Below are 14,412 nucleotides of genomic sequence, written 5' to 3' on the forward strand. Positions count from 1 at the left end.
CAACACAAATGAAAATTCCAAAATAACAACTCTATACTTCAAACTACCATACATTGGACATTACTCACGACACACACAACGCAGACTTACAAACATTATGAAACGCGCTTCTGTACAGATATTGACATTCGACTAATTTTCACATCATTCAAAATCAAAAACCTTTTTCTCATTTAATCCAATCCCTGATTCAATTAAATCTATGGTGGTATATGAATTTAATTGCGCGGGATGTAATTCCCGATACATTGGCGAAACTTCACGCCATTTATCCACCAGAATCAGGGAACATACCACAAGAGACAAAAACTTTCATATCTACCGACACCTTCTTAAATCTCACTCATGTAAAACCAACTATTCACCCTCTTGCTTCAAAATCATCGACATTTCCGACACCTCATTCACCCTTAAAATCAAAGAAGCACTCCACATTAACAAAACTAACCCTGACCTTAATGTTCAAGTTTTTAAATTCAATACAATATTTAGTTTATAATACGCTCGGACGCTCCCCATTAATTTATCTTATTTCGTTTTATTGTTGTAATTTATGTATCATATTACTTTTATATAAACCCTGTATCACTTATTATTTCACTCATACTGAAGAGATGTCGAAACATGTCTATTTTAAAAAACTTGTCATGTATATTAAATGCACATATTCATGGTCACGTGACATGTGGGATACTTCATATAACATTAACATAATTTAAGATCACATCAGGGAATAGATATCTTAACAGAAGGTCCACTTGTGTAAGAACCTTTGATGTTTTTGTCTACCACTACCAACGTATAAAGAGACACTATTGGCAAACCAAGTATCAAATATAAGAAGAGTTCATTTCTACAGTAAAATATAAACACTAAAAAGAAGCACTAGCATCAAACATTGTATTTTCACCAATCCAAGACAATAACCAGAACGTTAATTTGGGGAGGGGGGGGGGAGGAAGAGTGAAAAATGTTTACAAAGGAAATTATTCGTTATTATTTTCTGTGTGTCATGCTAAATTTTCCAACGAGATGCGTAAATATGCAGTGATTTATCTCCGTAGCAAATATCTTTGAACAAATTCGTGCAATAAAAAATTCGTTGCTTAATGTTAGGATGTCAAACACAAAGTTAAACCAAGGCAAACTTTTACAGTTTTACCACAGAATTCAAAAACCTCACGATTTTTGTATGAACATGATGAACAGTTCGACATATTCCAACTTTATTCGTTTTTAACAAACAATCACTATAAGGACAGCAAACTAATAAATAATGGAACATACATTATTCTCACCGTAATGGAGGGTGATCCTGACCAGTATAGTGGAAATGGCGATCCATTACGATCCATTATGATCCATTATGATTCATTATGATCCATTGGAACTTTAAAACCATTTGCATTTGTTCTATAAGAAATAAATGTTAATAAATGTGTTATTTTCGTGAGATTAAAAAATCACAAATTAAACAATTATGGATTCCACGTTAAGGCTGTGAAATTGTGAAGAATAAACTCTTCACATGCTAGACATGTAACAAAGTGCAAGAAACACAAAGGTTTATCCTATTCTATTTTAGTATCTCTTCCTCTACTAACATGTCTCTTAGAGGACTCAACATCATTTACAGTTAAGAAATAAAGATTACACAGATGCACTCTACATTGAAATGACGTCTGGGAAAGTAAAAGCTTGTAAAGACTTTTGTCCTCCATCTGAAAATTGTCGAAAGTTTGAGCCTTTCGATATTTTGTTGCCACAGACCTCTCCCTAAAACGCAGGGTAATTAGTCTCAGACAGTTCAATGACATATTTGTAGGCTGCGTAGAAATTAAAGCGTCCTGGAATTACTGCCATTTAGACAAACTTTATATTGACTTAACTCTTGGCTATAACTCTTGACAAAATTCAAGCGTCATAAGGCAGAATTATAAAAAGTCTTAAATAAAAATAAATTCTGAAACTATACATAACGTATTTAATAAGAAACTACTGAAAATTCCCTACATCTCCATCGTTGTTGTATAAAGATTTCGAAACTATTTAGCAACTGCTTCTGCTTCTGGTTAAAATTGTTTATAGTATATGTACAATAAAATTTGTTGAAGATTTGTTTGGTTGGTAAAAGGAAAGGGTATTTTCTTCCAGTATATTGTAGGAGCCTTTTTCGTAGTGGTAAGGTAACATATATCACGTGACCGGAAACGTAAATCATTTAAATTTTTCCACAGAGTCGACTAGAACGCCGCCCCTGAGATATCATGTAGTTGGTTGCGTCGTTTTTACTCTTTCTGAATTTGTGAGGTATGTTAATTTTAAAGTTTACTCGCCTTTATGTATTGGTGTAATTTAACCTTCTGATTTAATGTTTCGTGTCCATGTATCAATTGTTTTGTTTTGATGTCACGAATATTGTAGTTAAAGAACTTATAAATTAGTGCCACGTATGTTTTATATGGATAAATTTTCTTCATTTTGGTGGGATTTTTAAACACAGACAAATTTTGGATACATTACACGTGGAAAATACGACTTTTCTCACATCAATACCAATTTACTGCAACCGTTAATTTCAAATTATGTCAATATAGCAAAGCTGCAAAATTAACATGAGTCAGAATAATGACACGTCAGGGAATTCCAGTTGTTATATACATGTTTTTATGTACTGTTGTATTATTTTTTACATCATGGCTTTTGTGAAGAAGTAAAACAATTTCTTTTTCTTCAATTATTACTTTTTATCAAAATGTTAAGTTGACCATATTCTGCATTGTTAACAGTAATTAAACAAGATATATTTACAACATTGGTGTTTAGTGCAAATGTTTTCTATGTATTTTTGATTTATATAACTATGGAATGATCAATTGTTAAAGATTTTCATGATAATTTTATGTACACTCTTCATAGAAATATCAATTCAACCAAAGATGACTTTCATTCAAAAACTATAGTCAATCACTCTGCTTTTTTTTGGAAACAAATTATACAGTTATTCAAATTGAATAATAACTATCGTTTTATCAAATATAAACTTATAAAAATTCGTTCTGGATGTTTTAAAAAAGTAAAACCCTATTTTTCGCCTTACACCAGCAAGGACATACAAGTTTTTGCATAATTCTTGAGCGTCAGCAAGCATTTTCGAAAGCGTAGTAAGTACTGCTAGTTGATGGGGAGGCATCTTTCCTTTCTAATATTTCGTTATCGTGTGTCAATTTCCCACCAATTTCTTGAGAATGAAAAAATGATGCTATTTTGGTTTGACCGCTCGTATCAGTAATTGCCTTGTTCTTTTTATTTGCATCTTTTTTTGCTCGTAAAGCACGTGGTATTGCTCCAAATTTCTACTTATTGAACGAACTGATTTTATTGTTTTACAGAGCAATATTTATATAGTATTCATTACAAATAACAAATATTATCATTGGTCAAATAGTTGTTCCATCTAATATCTAATCTATATATGGTACATAAGGACGTCATATATGACGTCAATAAATGTTTCTTGGGTGTTAACCATTTGGGAACGGATACACTGGTAAACCCAACTATGTACATTCTATTTCCCTAAACGTATTTTTGTTCTTTATGAACATGACTCAACACAAGCGATGAAAAATTCTGCCAGCAAAATTCGACTGTGTAGTTGCCGTTCCCACAAACGCAAAGTTTTATGTTCCTCATAACAAAAACGTTACTAATTTAACATGTAAATTTTTCAAAGTAAACAGTACTTACACATTACATTCTCTGCCTTCAAAATTAATGTTTATTTTGTCCTTAGAAATTAATCAAAATGTTTTATGAAAAACGCGCTAAATTACAGCTGAACTAAAGACACACCAGCTAACAAGACTTCGAATCAGATAAAAGTAGAAGAATCTGTAAGTGGGGAACTTGCATATCGGGAATTAAGATATACGTCTACCATTTGCTCAAAATGTAAAAAGGGGTAACCATCTGACCCCGTGGCCATGGCGCCCCTGGTAAAGTTTGTTTCCAAAAAATTTCTTTGCAGACGTACGCCAGGAAATGACTTTCACCAAAAAGCATTAAACATTTAGACAAATCTCAAGGTAAAATGTCTTTCCATTTTTTCTCTGGGCCTTCTTTACTAATTTTTTGTTCTTTTGATATATTTAAACGTCTTCGATGTCAAAGTGTATGTCTATTTGAAATAAAGCTAAAACAACAATTTTTATGAAAAGGAGGCTTAAAGCCCCCAAAATTGCCCGTATGACATCGTTTTTTGAAATCAACGCCCCAATATTGAGCAAAAAGTCTACTCAAGTAAACTCCCGCGTTGGGGGACGATAACCTTTCTCCGCCTAGTCTATTTTTCTATACGCAGTCTTTACATAAGTTTTAAACTTATATAAACTAAAAATTATAAACTAAACTTGCTTCACTTTTCTTGACGACACGATAGAAAGACCATGGAGGCATACAAGGTATTATTGTTTATGAAAGATTTTAAAAACTTGTCTAACTTCCAGAGAAATGCCTAAATGCAGGATAACTTTAAACACAAATATTTAGAGGGTTGTTTTTAGCTACCACCTTCATTAAACACTTTCATATACAACTGAAAATTTACGAACTGATAATATTTAACAAATTTCAGTTGTCCATAAATTATGGTTAATAAACTATATCCATGTTCATCTTAATTCTTTTATAATCTGTAGATGGAGTCAAGAGAAGAAAGGAATAACTACTACATTCAGAAAATACTTTCAGATGTTGTTACAGAAACTTGTTGATTTATTTATCCAAGAGTGGAACATTTATTACGGAGTATGGGAAAATACAAACGTTAGTGGTCAGAAGTTGTTCAATATTGAAAAAACAAAAAAGAAACCTCATGACAAACATATTCTGTCAAAGTTTAAAGATGGTGACACCAGTAATTGGGATTGTACGACACTATTTGCAGCAATACTGTTTTCCAATTCAATTGGAACAAAAGTTAACCCAAAAGTTAGAACTGCTGTTGATGCACTTCGTATTGTTAGAAACAAATTTACCCATGAATATCATAGAAGAGTATCTGATACCGAATTTGACAAAATGCTTTGTGATATTGAAAAGTCATTTAAAGATCTAGCATTTTCATTCACTGAAATTAATGAAATAAAAAGTGAACGAAACAAATTTAATTCTTTTCAAGAACTTCCTTGCAAATCAAATCACGATGTGGTTAAACGTACAGAGTTACTTAATCAAATAACAGCAGATCTCAATAACTTGCGCAGTACTAACAATAATGAACTAACATATTACTATATTTCTGGTAATCCTGGCAGTGGTAAATCTCAATTAGCTAGACAAATTTGCGAAGAAATGTATAACTCATTTGACTGGGAAAAGAATACGACATTTGTGATGACACTCGAAGGAAAAGATATCGACTCTCTTTTGAAAACTTATGCTGAACTTTATCAACGAGTAAGCAATGATAAAACTGTCATTGAAAATATTCAGAAAGAAGCAAAAAGCAGCGAAGACAAAATCAAAGATTTTCAATTATTGCTGAAACAACAACTAAAATCTTGGCAAACATGGTGGATTGTTGTAGATAACGTGGTTGAACTTCATAAAATTTATCCATTATTACCTCAAGTTGGAGATCATAGTTGGAAAAATGGACAAATTGTAGTAACTGTCCAAAATACAGATGCTATACCACCAGATGGAAGTTTAAATAAACACATTTCAGTTAGTCATGGTATGAACAATGAAGAGTGTCGACAACTACTATCTGTCTTTTCTGATATTTCAAATCACGATGAAAAATATTTAAAGGAATTATCAGAAAAATTAGATCGTCAACCGTTGTTCCTGGCAAATGCTGCTTCCTACGTAGGTAGTGTAAAAAGTGTAAATCCGACATTCACGTGGGAGCAATATTTTAATAAGTTGAATGAAGGAGAGCAACAGAACATAGATGCCAATTTTCAAAAAATAAACTCAGCATACTTAGGAATGAAAACTGTTATGTTAGCAGTACAAAAAAATGCTGAAGAATCCATCTTGTTGGACTATGTTTTTAAACTTTTCTCATTAATATCTTTCGATCCCTTACCACAAGATGTTATAATACATTTTATTAAAAGCATTGATCCACAAATATCTGCAGAAGATGTCTGTCTTCAATTAAAGCATTGTTCTTTATTCCTTCAAACGGAAAACAACGACATCCGCCTGCACAGCGTTGTACACAAAGCCATCATAAATTATTCATCGCAGACCTTTGGCGGTAAACATAACGAAAATAATTCTAAAAAGTCTGCAGCTGATCTTGCCTGTCAAGTTGCTTGGGCACTAAATCAATTTGAAGACAGAGAAGATGAAATCAAAATAATGCCTCATCTAATTAAATTCATAACAAATTCATCATTTCAACATTTCCTAAATAAGTTGATCGATGTAAAATCATCAAAACAAAATCTTGATGAAAGAAATTGGAATCTTGCCAATTATTTTGTAGATGTTTTGGAAAGATTTTACAACTATAAACTTGCAACTAAAGTACTTTATGAAATAACAGAAATTCAAAGTAAAGTGTTATGTGCTGATCATATTGATGTTTCATATTCGTACCACAAGCTGGGTATATTGCTTTGGAAGAATGGAGAATATGAAAATGCTAAAGATTTTATGGAGCGAGCAATGGGAATTCAAACAAAAACATTTGGACCTGACCATGTTAATATTGCGAAAACGTACAGCAATCTGGGTTCGTTTTACAAAGATATGGGAGAGTACGAAAAAGCAAAAGATTTTTGTAAACGAGCGATAGAAATTCAAACAAAAACATTTGGACCTGACCATGTTAATATTGCGAAAACGTACAACAATCTGGGTTCGGTTTACGATAATATAGGAAAGTACGAAAAAGCAAAAGATTTTTATGAACGAGCGATACAAATTGATGTGAAAACATTTGGACATGACCATGTTAATGTTGCGACAACGTACAGCAATCTGGGTTTGGTTTACGAGAAAATGGGAGAGTACGAAAAAGCAAAAGATTTTTATGAACGAGCGATAGAAATTGAAACGAAAACATTTGGTCTTGACCATGTTAATATTGCGACAAGGTACAACAATCTGGGTTCGGTTTACTATAATATGGGAGAGTACGAAAAAGCAAAAGATTTTTATGAACGAGCGATAGAAATTGAAACGAAAACATTTGGTCCTGGCCATGTCAATATTGCGACAAGTACAACAATCTGGGTTGGGTTTACAGAGGTATGGGAGAGTACGAAAAAGCAAAAGATTTTTATGAACGAGCGATGGAAATTCAAACGAAAACATTTGGACCTGACCATGTTAATATTGCGACAACGTACAACAATCTGGGTTCGGTTTACAGAGATATGGGAGAGTACGATAAAGCACAAGATTTTTATGAACGAGCGATAGAAATTGAAACGAAAACATTTGGTCATGACCATGTTAATATTGCGACAAGGTACAACAATCTGGGTTCAGTTTACAATGATATGGGAGAGTACGAAAAAGCAAAAGATTTTTATGAAAGAGCGATTAAAATTCAAACAAAAGCGTTTGGACCTGACCATGTTTATATTGCGACAATGTACAACAATCTGGGTTCGGTTTACAATGATATGGGAGAGTACGAAAACGCAAAAGATTTTTATGAACGAGCGATAGAAATTGAAACGAAAACATTTGGTCCTGACCATGTTAATATTGCGACAAGGTACAACAATCTGGGTTCGGTTTACAATGAGATGGGAGAGTACGAAAAAGCAAAAGATTTTTATGAAAGAGCGATAAAAATTAAAACAAAAGCATTTGGACCTGACCATGTTAATATTGCGTCAATGTACAACAATCTGGGTTTAGTTTACAGTGAAATGGGAGAGTACGAAAAAGCAAAAGATTTTTATGAACAAGCGATGAAAATTCAAACAAAAGCATTTGGAGCTGACCATGTTAATATTGAGATAACGTACAACAATCTGGGTTCGGTTTACAGATATATGGGAGAGTACGATAAAGCACAAGATTTTTATGAACGAGCGATAGAAATTGAAACGAAAACATTTGGTCCTGACCATGTTAATATTGCGACAAGGTACAACAATATGGGTTTGGTTTACAATGATATGGGAGAGTACGAAAAAGCAAAAGATTTTTATGAAAGAGCTATTGAAATTCAAACAAAAGCGTTTGGACCGGACCATGTTAATATAGCGACAACGTACAACAATCTGGGTTCGGTTTACAGAGATATGGGAGAGTACGAAAAAGCAAAAGATTTTTATGAACGAGCGATAGAAATTGAAACGAAAACATTTGGTCCTGACCATGTTAATATTGCGACAACGTACAACAATCTGGGTTCGGTTTACTATAATATGGGAGAGTACGAAAAAGCAAAAGATTTTTATGAACGAGTGATAGAAATTGAAACGAAAACATTTGGTCCTGGCCATGTCAATATTGCGATAAGGTACAACAATCTGGGTTGGGTTTACAGAGGTATGGGAGAGTACGAAAAAGCAAAAGATTTTTATGAACGAGCGATAGAAATTGAAACGAAAACATTTGTTCCTGACCATGTTAATATTGCGACAAGTTACAACAATCTGGGTTCGGTTTACAATAATATGGGAGAGTACGAAAAAGCAAAAGATTTTTATGAAAGAGCGATGAAAATTCAAACAAAAGCATTTGGACCTGACCATGTTAATATTGCGATAACGTACAACAATCTGGGTTCGGTTTACGAAGATATGGGAGAGTACGAAAAAGCAAAACATTTTTATGAACGAGCGATGAAAATTCAAACAAAAGCATTTGGACCTGACCATGTTAGTATTGCGATAATGTACAGCAATCTGAGTTTAGTTTACTATAATATGGGAGAGTACGAAAAAGCAAAAGATTTTTATGAACGAGCGATAGAAATTAAAACGAAAGCATTTGGACCTAAACATGTACTGCAATAATATACAATAATCTTCATTTGGTTATAAACAAACTATAGATATTGAAACTGAAGCATTTTGACTTCTATTTATCTTTTATTTGCTAGAAGCTAAAATACTCCTGTCTTTGACAAAACAAGGAAGGAGATAGAAAAAGACGAAATGAATTTGTAGCTCATTTTCAATGAAGAAGAAAATCAATTTCTCTTTTCATTTTAGGTATGTCTTCTTTCACTAAAGCTGATTAGAAACAGTTGTTTTGTAGATTTCTTTTAACAAAGGTTCAAATAACAACAGTTGTATATTTATAAAAGGTATTAATATATTATTGACACTATTCAAACATTTGTATTTTCAAGTTTTCAACTGTCATTTATTTACTGGAACAGTTTTTATTAAAAAACTTGTATTGAACTATTAAAGTATATTTATGAGTTTAGTTTGCAATACCTAGCTTTTCAGAAGTTGTGAAGATTCTTAAAATGAATGTTGTTGGGTCATTTTCTTGTATAATGAGAGTAAATACTGATCTTACAGCAACCATGATCTTGTAATATCCCTTTTTGAAATGCTGAAAAGCCCACAAGATTTGCTTTACTATATAAGTATGAATACAGTCTTTTCTATATTTATTTCTATTCATTCATCTAATTTACAAAATATACTTTCTATTTATGAGAATTGTAGTTGTTTGAAAAGGACAAGCAGTTATTGTTATTTGATTTAATCATAGTTGATTTGAGGACTAACACCTTAATTGTCGTGACAATGTTTGTTTTTTTTTTAGTTTGGAGGAAATATTTATTTAAAGGGGAACTCCACCCAAAAATAATGTTGGTCTTAAAAGTTCCATTTTTATGCAAAGGTTACTATATTTTGAAATTTTTACATCAGCTATTTTATTTTTGACAAAATCACGTCTTCAAGTGCGCTATTTGAGCTGTTTTGAGGCTTAGCAGCGTGGGCACAGAAAGCGTCAGCGGAAATTATTTTGACGTCATATCGTCAAACCGATTTGGAGTTGAGTTTACAACAAAGTAAAATAATAACGCACAGCCCAGCACAAAAACAAAACAATCGCTTATAATGGCTTTTTTGGAAGAACCTCGGCCTAATTCACCAATCGATAGTGAAATGGAAGACAATCCAACAAACAATATTCGGCCATATCAGTTTGAGCCCGAATGGCCGGCTGATGAACACGAAGAAGCTCACCAGTTTGAGGATAACGAAGAACAGGAATTTTTGTATATTGACGATGAACCTCGGTGCGACAATCTTAAATGGTGGGTAGTAAAATGTTATATTATTCTAGACCATTGTTTCTATCTCAAAAGTACGTTTTCAGTTTTTGAAGTTGACCACGTCCACACACACATAATACTTTTGATTTTAATGTTTTTATTGTAAGATACAATTTTTATTGAAGTTTTGACATTTACTTTTTAAGATCCTTTCTTTTAACATATTCAGGTGTCAATGTTGTAACTGCCAAATAATGGATAATAACGAGGAATGTTTATGCTGCAAAGAGATTTCCAATATTTGTGACAAAAATTTAGAGGCAGTAGAAACGAATGAGACCACCGAAGTCCCTTTGTGCATTACACAACATCCTGGTTATGAGCCTGTTTGTCTTAACAGGTGGGTTTTACAAACAGCTTGCTACCAGTACAAGCAGCAATATGAGGTAGCATATGATGGGCCCGAAGACAAACTGTACCGCCATATTGCATATAGACAGTTGGCAAGATGGTGCTGGGGTGTCTTGGGTAGAGAAGTGAGAGTCATCTTGCTATCATGTGCAGTTACTCGCATTAGAGAAACATTTCCTCCACCTGGCCTTGCAGAAGAATTTCAATTTGAAGGCTTTCATTATGTTGATGAATGAAGTATTTTATTATGATATAGGTATACCCATTACAATTACTTTGTATGTCAATATTAAAGTGGCATAGCCAGCTCATTTATAGGTCATGCTATGCACATTTATTATTATTAATATATTACAAAAAAAAACAGATTTACAAAGAAATGATTATAAATGTGGCTTGGCTATTACACTGGTTATAATATAACTATAATTAATTACATGAATAGTTTGTGTAATGCAGTGGTGAAACTAGCTATAGCAAAAGGTTTTGCTATGTTAATATTTAAGAATGAACATTTTTAAAGTAGTACAAAAGTTGTCTTCACTGATTCAACGTCATATTATATGGGTATGGCAAAACCTATTGCCATAGCTAACATCACCACTGACATTTTATGCAAATTTAGACTGATGTTCCTTTACAAGTACTTCTTTCCTGAGTGGACATGATTTAGGAATGTTCTTTGGAAGATTCTCGCCATGATGTACAAGTTCAATCTCCTCAGTTTTGCATGCATTCACAACCTCCGCAAGTAGTTTATCAATGTACTGGTACTCTTTCTTTTCTTTCATTGCTTTTACAACCCATTGCTTCTGTGTTTTAGCAAAAATCATTTTGTAACGGTCTTGCCCTTTGTTTGCCCCTGACTTAAGGACTGCTTTATCACGTTTAATATTGTTGTTGTGATCTAATGCTGCTAACTGAGTGCGAGCTACCATCCCAGGAAATGAAAAATGCTCTTGCTTTTGGCAGTATTTCAGTAAAAGGGAATGGTAAACATCCAACTCTCCTGTGTGACAAAACTCAGATAGCTTCCGCAGGTCTTTTAGAAGCCTCTTGTCACATATCACCTTCTCTGCAGCGATATATGCTTGTGAAGTAGGAGATAACCACTTCTTCTGCTTTGTTTCTTTTTCTGTTAATTGTTGGTGGCAACATTGATGAAAATATGTGTTCCCCTTCCAGAAATGCTTGTTGGAAATGTGGTTAAGGACAGACTTCCATTTTTCCACCAATTCTTCTGCATTATTGTTACAATTTGCAGAGCACCACAAAGATGATTAGAAATGGACTTAATCCAATGGGTCAAGTCATCATTTCCCTTAATGTTAGCCTTCTTTGTTAGTTTTTTTTGTGACAGATTTAGACAAATGCCATACATCATATTGGTGATCAATATGAGGGTGTTTGTTTTTCATAGCACTGGCAATCGAAACATGTCTATCTGTTGTTATTCTCTTAACAGGAACTAGCTTTTCAACTTCAGACAGACATCTTTCAAATGCTTCTTTCTCCATAGCATTAGAAGAACTGAATTCAGTACTTTGCACAACATTAAAAGTTACTATATTACCAGAGTTAGCCATCATTGTATAAGTACCATACTTGGCATTATGCCCTGGGCTATCACATCGACCATCACCATTCACATTAAGACTGCTGTTAGTTGCTTCAGGCTCAACCACTGAGAAAACATTTGTACTTGTGCAGGAACATTGTTCTAAAATATTTGAAAGCTGAAAATAGAAAAAATAGAAATATTTAGAATATACTTTAGGCTATAACTTTTTCTTGATTAAAATTTAACAAGAAATGCTTTTACTAACTTCCTCCCTGTCTTGATCAGCCTGATTTTTCTCTGTACGATGCTCGCTAGACTGACGCTTTTTACTGGGTTGAGGGCCAAATGAAAAGATCGATGGTACTGCTTCCCGCTTCAGTCGCCTTTTTAAAGGTTGCCATGGTGTAAGTTTCTGTCTTAGGTCCGATTCTTAAACCATTTTACAATGGTTTTATGTAGGATTATTTTCTAACCGTAATGAGTTACACAACCATGTTTATTATTATTCAATGTTTATTAAGGGCAATAGATTGGTTTCACATCAGTGGAAACTGTTGTTAAGGTTGAATTCGGAGGACAAGCATACGGCATTACGCACAGTTTCCACACAAAGAAACCTTCGTATTTTTTTAAAAATAATATTAATCGATATTCAAGTTCTGTATGTACTGCGGAAACTGTGCGATAATGGCCTTTATGGATGTGAAACCGTTCTAGTAAAACAGAATACAAATAACCAGCTCAATACTTGCATGTAAGCTATAAAAGTTGCTTGTGTATATACCTACGAATAAAAAATTCTGACGTTTCGAAAAGAAACATTTTGTGATTAGGAGAAGCATTTTGACGCAAGTTTATTATGACTGTGCAATGACTTTACATAAAGCTTTGAGAGCAATTGACGATATGACGTCAATACAAGCCGCTGACATATTTCTGCTCCCACGCACCGGATGCCCTAGCTGCAGCATTTTAACTCATTTTTTGTGAAAATATTGAATCAAACAAACAAAAAAATTGCCGCATATTTATTTTCACGGGACAGACAAAGTTTTAAGACCAACATTATTTTTGGGTGGAGTTCCCCTTTAATGATTGATTCAATAAAACTTTTTTTATGGTTTAAACTATAAAGGCAATGTAAAGTAAAAGTTATAAATAACTTGAAGAAAAAGCAGGATATCATTGCCATAGCATTGACAGAAGTGAAAATGACACATTTAACTGTCTGACTACCAGATTTTAGACTACCAGATTTACTAATATATAAAAAATCCCAGCAGTGGCGCAGGATACTTGTTAATTGGGGGTGGGGGCACAAATTCATATATGCATGTCTTAATCTGTTGAAAACAATGGATTTCAAAGGAACTTAATGTGGCAGAACATGAATATATGAATATGTGCCTCCTACTCAAAATAAAGAGTCTGCTATGCCATTTATTCCCAGGGCATCTTGAAGAGCTCTGGCATTGTGTGTAACAGTTAGTATTTCATTTTGCAAGGTACTTCTTCTTATTTTTTTTTTTCAAAACATTATTCGAACATTAGAGAAATTGTGTACAAACTATAAAAAGTTTATATTAGGAATATATTTCTATGGCAGCACCCTCCTTTAAAGTATGTATCCATGTTCAGGAGTGAATGACATCACTAGACATTTTTGGCTAATGTCTTTACAACTGATAAGAACAGTAAATGAGTCATTTCTACTGGTGTCTTTACTACTGATATGGACAGTAATGAGTCATTTTCATTGCTATGACATTCATGTCTTGCTTTTGCTATAGTTTATATTTTACATTGCTTTGAAACTGATTCTCTCAGCTACATAAATGATTTTACCACAAAATCACAATACAAAATGTTGTGGTTATCTCTGATCCCGAGAAAATCAAATATAAATTAAAAATGAGATTTACTACATTTAAATGTAAGCAAAAAAAGAACATTGTCAAAAAAAGAAAATGTAAGCAAAGAAAGAAATTTACATTTAAGTTCATTTATCCAAAGGGGAACCCCCACGGTCTGGGGATCTAAGTTCTTGATACAGGGTGTTTCAAAAAAAGATAATTCAACTTTTATTTGGTGATGTGTGTAAATTACTGAATAAATAACTGTAGTTTTAAATATTTAAAAAGAGTTCTAGGTTCTAGCTATGGAATGCTGTTGTTTGTTGCGATTTGGAAGAAAAATGAGTGAGATGCAAGCGCGTTGA

The 14,412-nt window shown here is 33.2% G+C and overlaps 3 protein-coding genes across 19 annotated transcripts in view; 2 read left to right on the forward strand and 1 right to left on the reverse strand.

The window, feature by feature from the left end:
* LOC124442870 (DNA polymerase zeta catalytic subunit-like) overlaps positions 1 to 14,412 on the reverse strand; it is a 110,799-nt gene that overhangs the window by 58,205 nt on the left and 38,182 nt on the right. The window lies entirely within an intron of this gene.
* On the forward strand, positions 6,767 to 7,479 carry LOC124442882 (kinesin light chain 2-like). 2 transcript variants are annotated; one of them, XM_046993404.1, is made up of 3 exons: positions 6,767 to 6,830; positions 6,957 to 6,989; positions 7,116 to 7,479. In XM_046993404.1, exons 1-3 carry the CDS (start codon positions 6,769 to 6,771, stop codon positions 7,441 to 7,443), a joined length of 423 nt encoding a protein of 140 aa, XP_046849360.1. In that variant the 5' UTR covers positions 6,767 to 6,768; the 3' UTR covers positions 7,444 to 7,479. The 2 variants fall into 2 exon arrangements, with proteins under 2 accessions (XP_046849360.1, XP_046849359.1); XM_046993403.1 differs by having other exon boundaries at positions 6,957 to 7,460.
* On the forward strand, positions 9,907 to 10,995 carry LOC124442880 (P2X purinoceptor 7-like). The gene is made up of 2 exons (XM_046993401.1): positions 9,907 to 10,264; positions 10,452 to 10,995. The coding sequence occupies exons 1-2, from the start codon at positions 10,065 to 10,067 to the stop codon at positions 10,867 to 10,869; spliced, it is 618 nt and encodes a 205-aa protein (XP_046849357.1). The 5' UTR covers positions 9,907 to 10,064; the 3' UTR covers positions 10,870 to 10,995.

Source organism: Xenia sp. Carnegie-2017, unplaced genomic scaffold (genome assembly GCF_021976095.1).
Source record: "Xenia sp. Carnegie-2017 unplaced genomic scaffold, XeniaSp_v1 HiC_scaffold_20, whole genome shotgun sequence".
NCBI classification, from domain to species: domain Eukaryota; kingdom Metazoa; phylum Cnidaria; class Anthozoa; order Malacalcyonacea; family Xeniidae; genus Xenia; species Xenia sp. Carnegie-2017.

Bases quoted from the DNA above. Each gene is read 5' to 3' on its own strand.
- LOC124442880 (XM_046993401.1), top strand. From the start codon at position 10,065: ATGGCTTTTTTGGAAGAACCTCGGCCTAATTCACCAATCGATAGTGAA. The intron at 10,265-10,451 runs GTGGGTAGTAAA...TAACATATTCAG, and splicing joins CGGTGCGACAATCTTAAATG to GTGTCAATGTTGTAACTGCC.
- LOC124442882 (XM_046993403.1), top strand. From the start codon at position 6,769: ATGGGAGAGTACGAAAAAGCAAAAGATTTTTGTAAACGAGCGATAGAA. The intron at 6,831-6,956 runs ATTTGGACCTGA...TGATGTGAAAAC, and splicing joins ATAGAAATTCAAACAAAAAC to ATTTGGACATGACCATGTTA.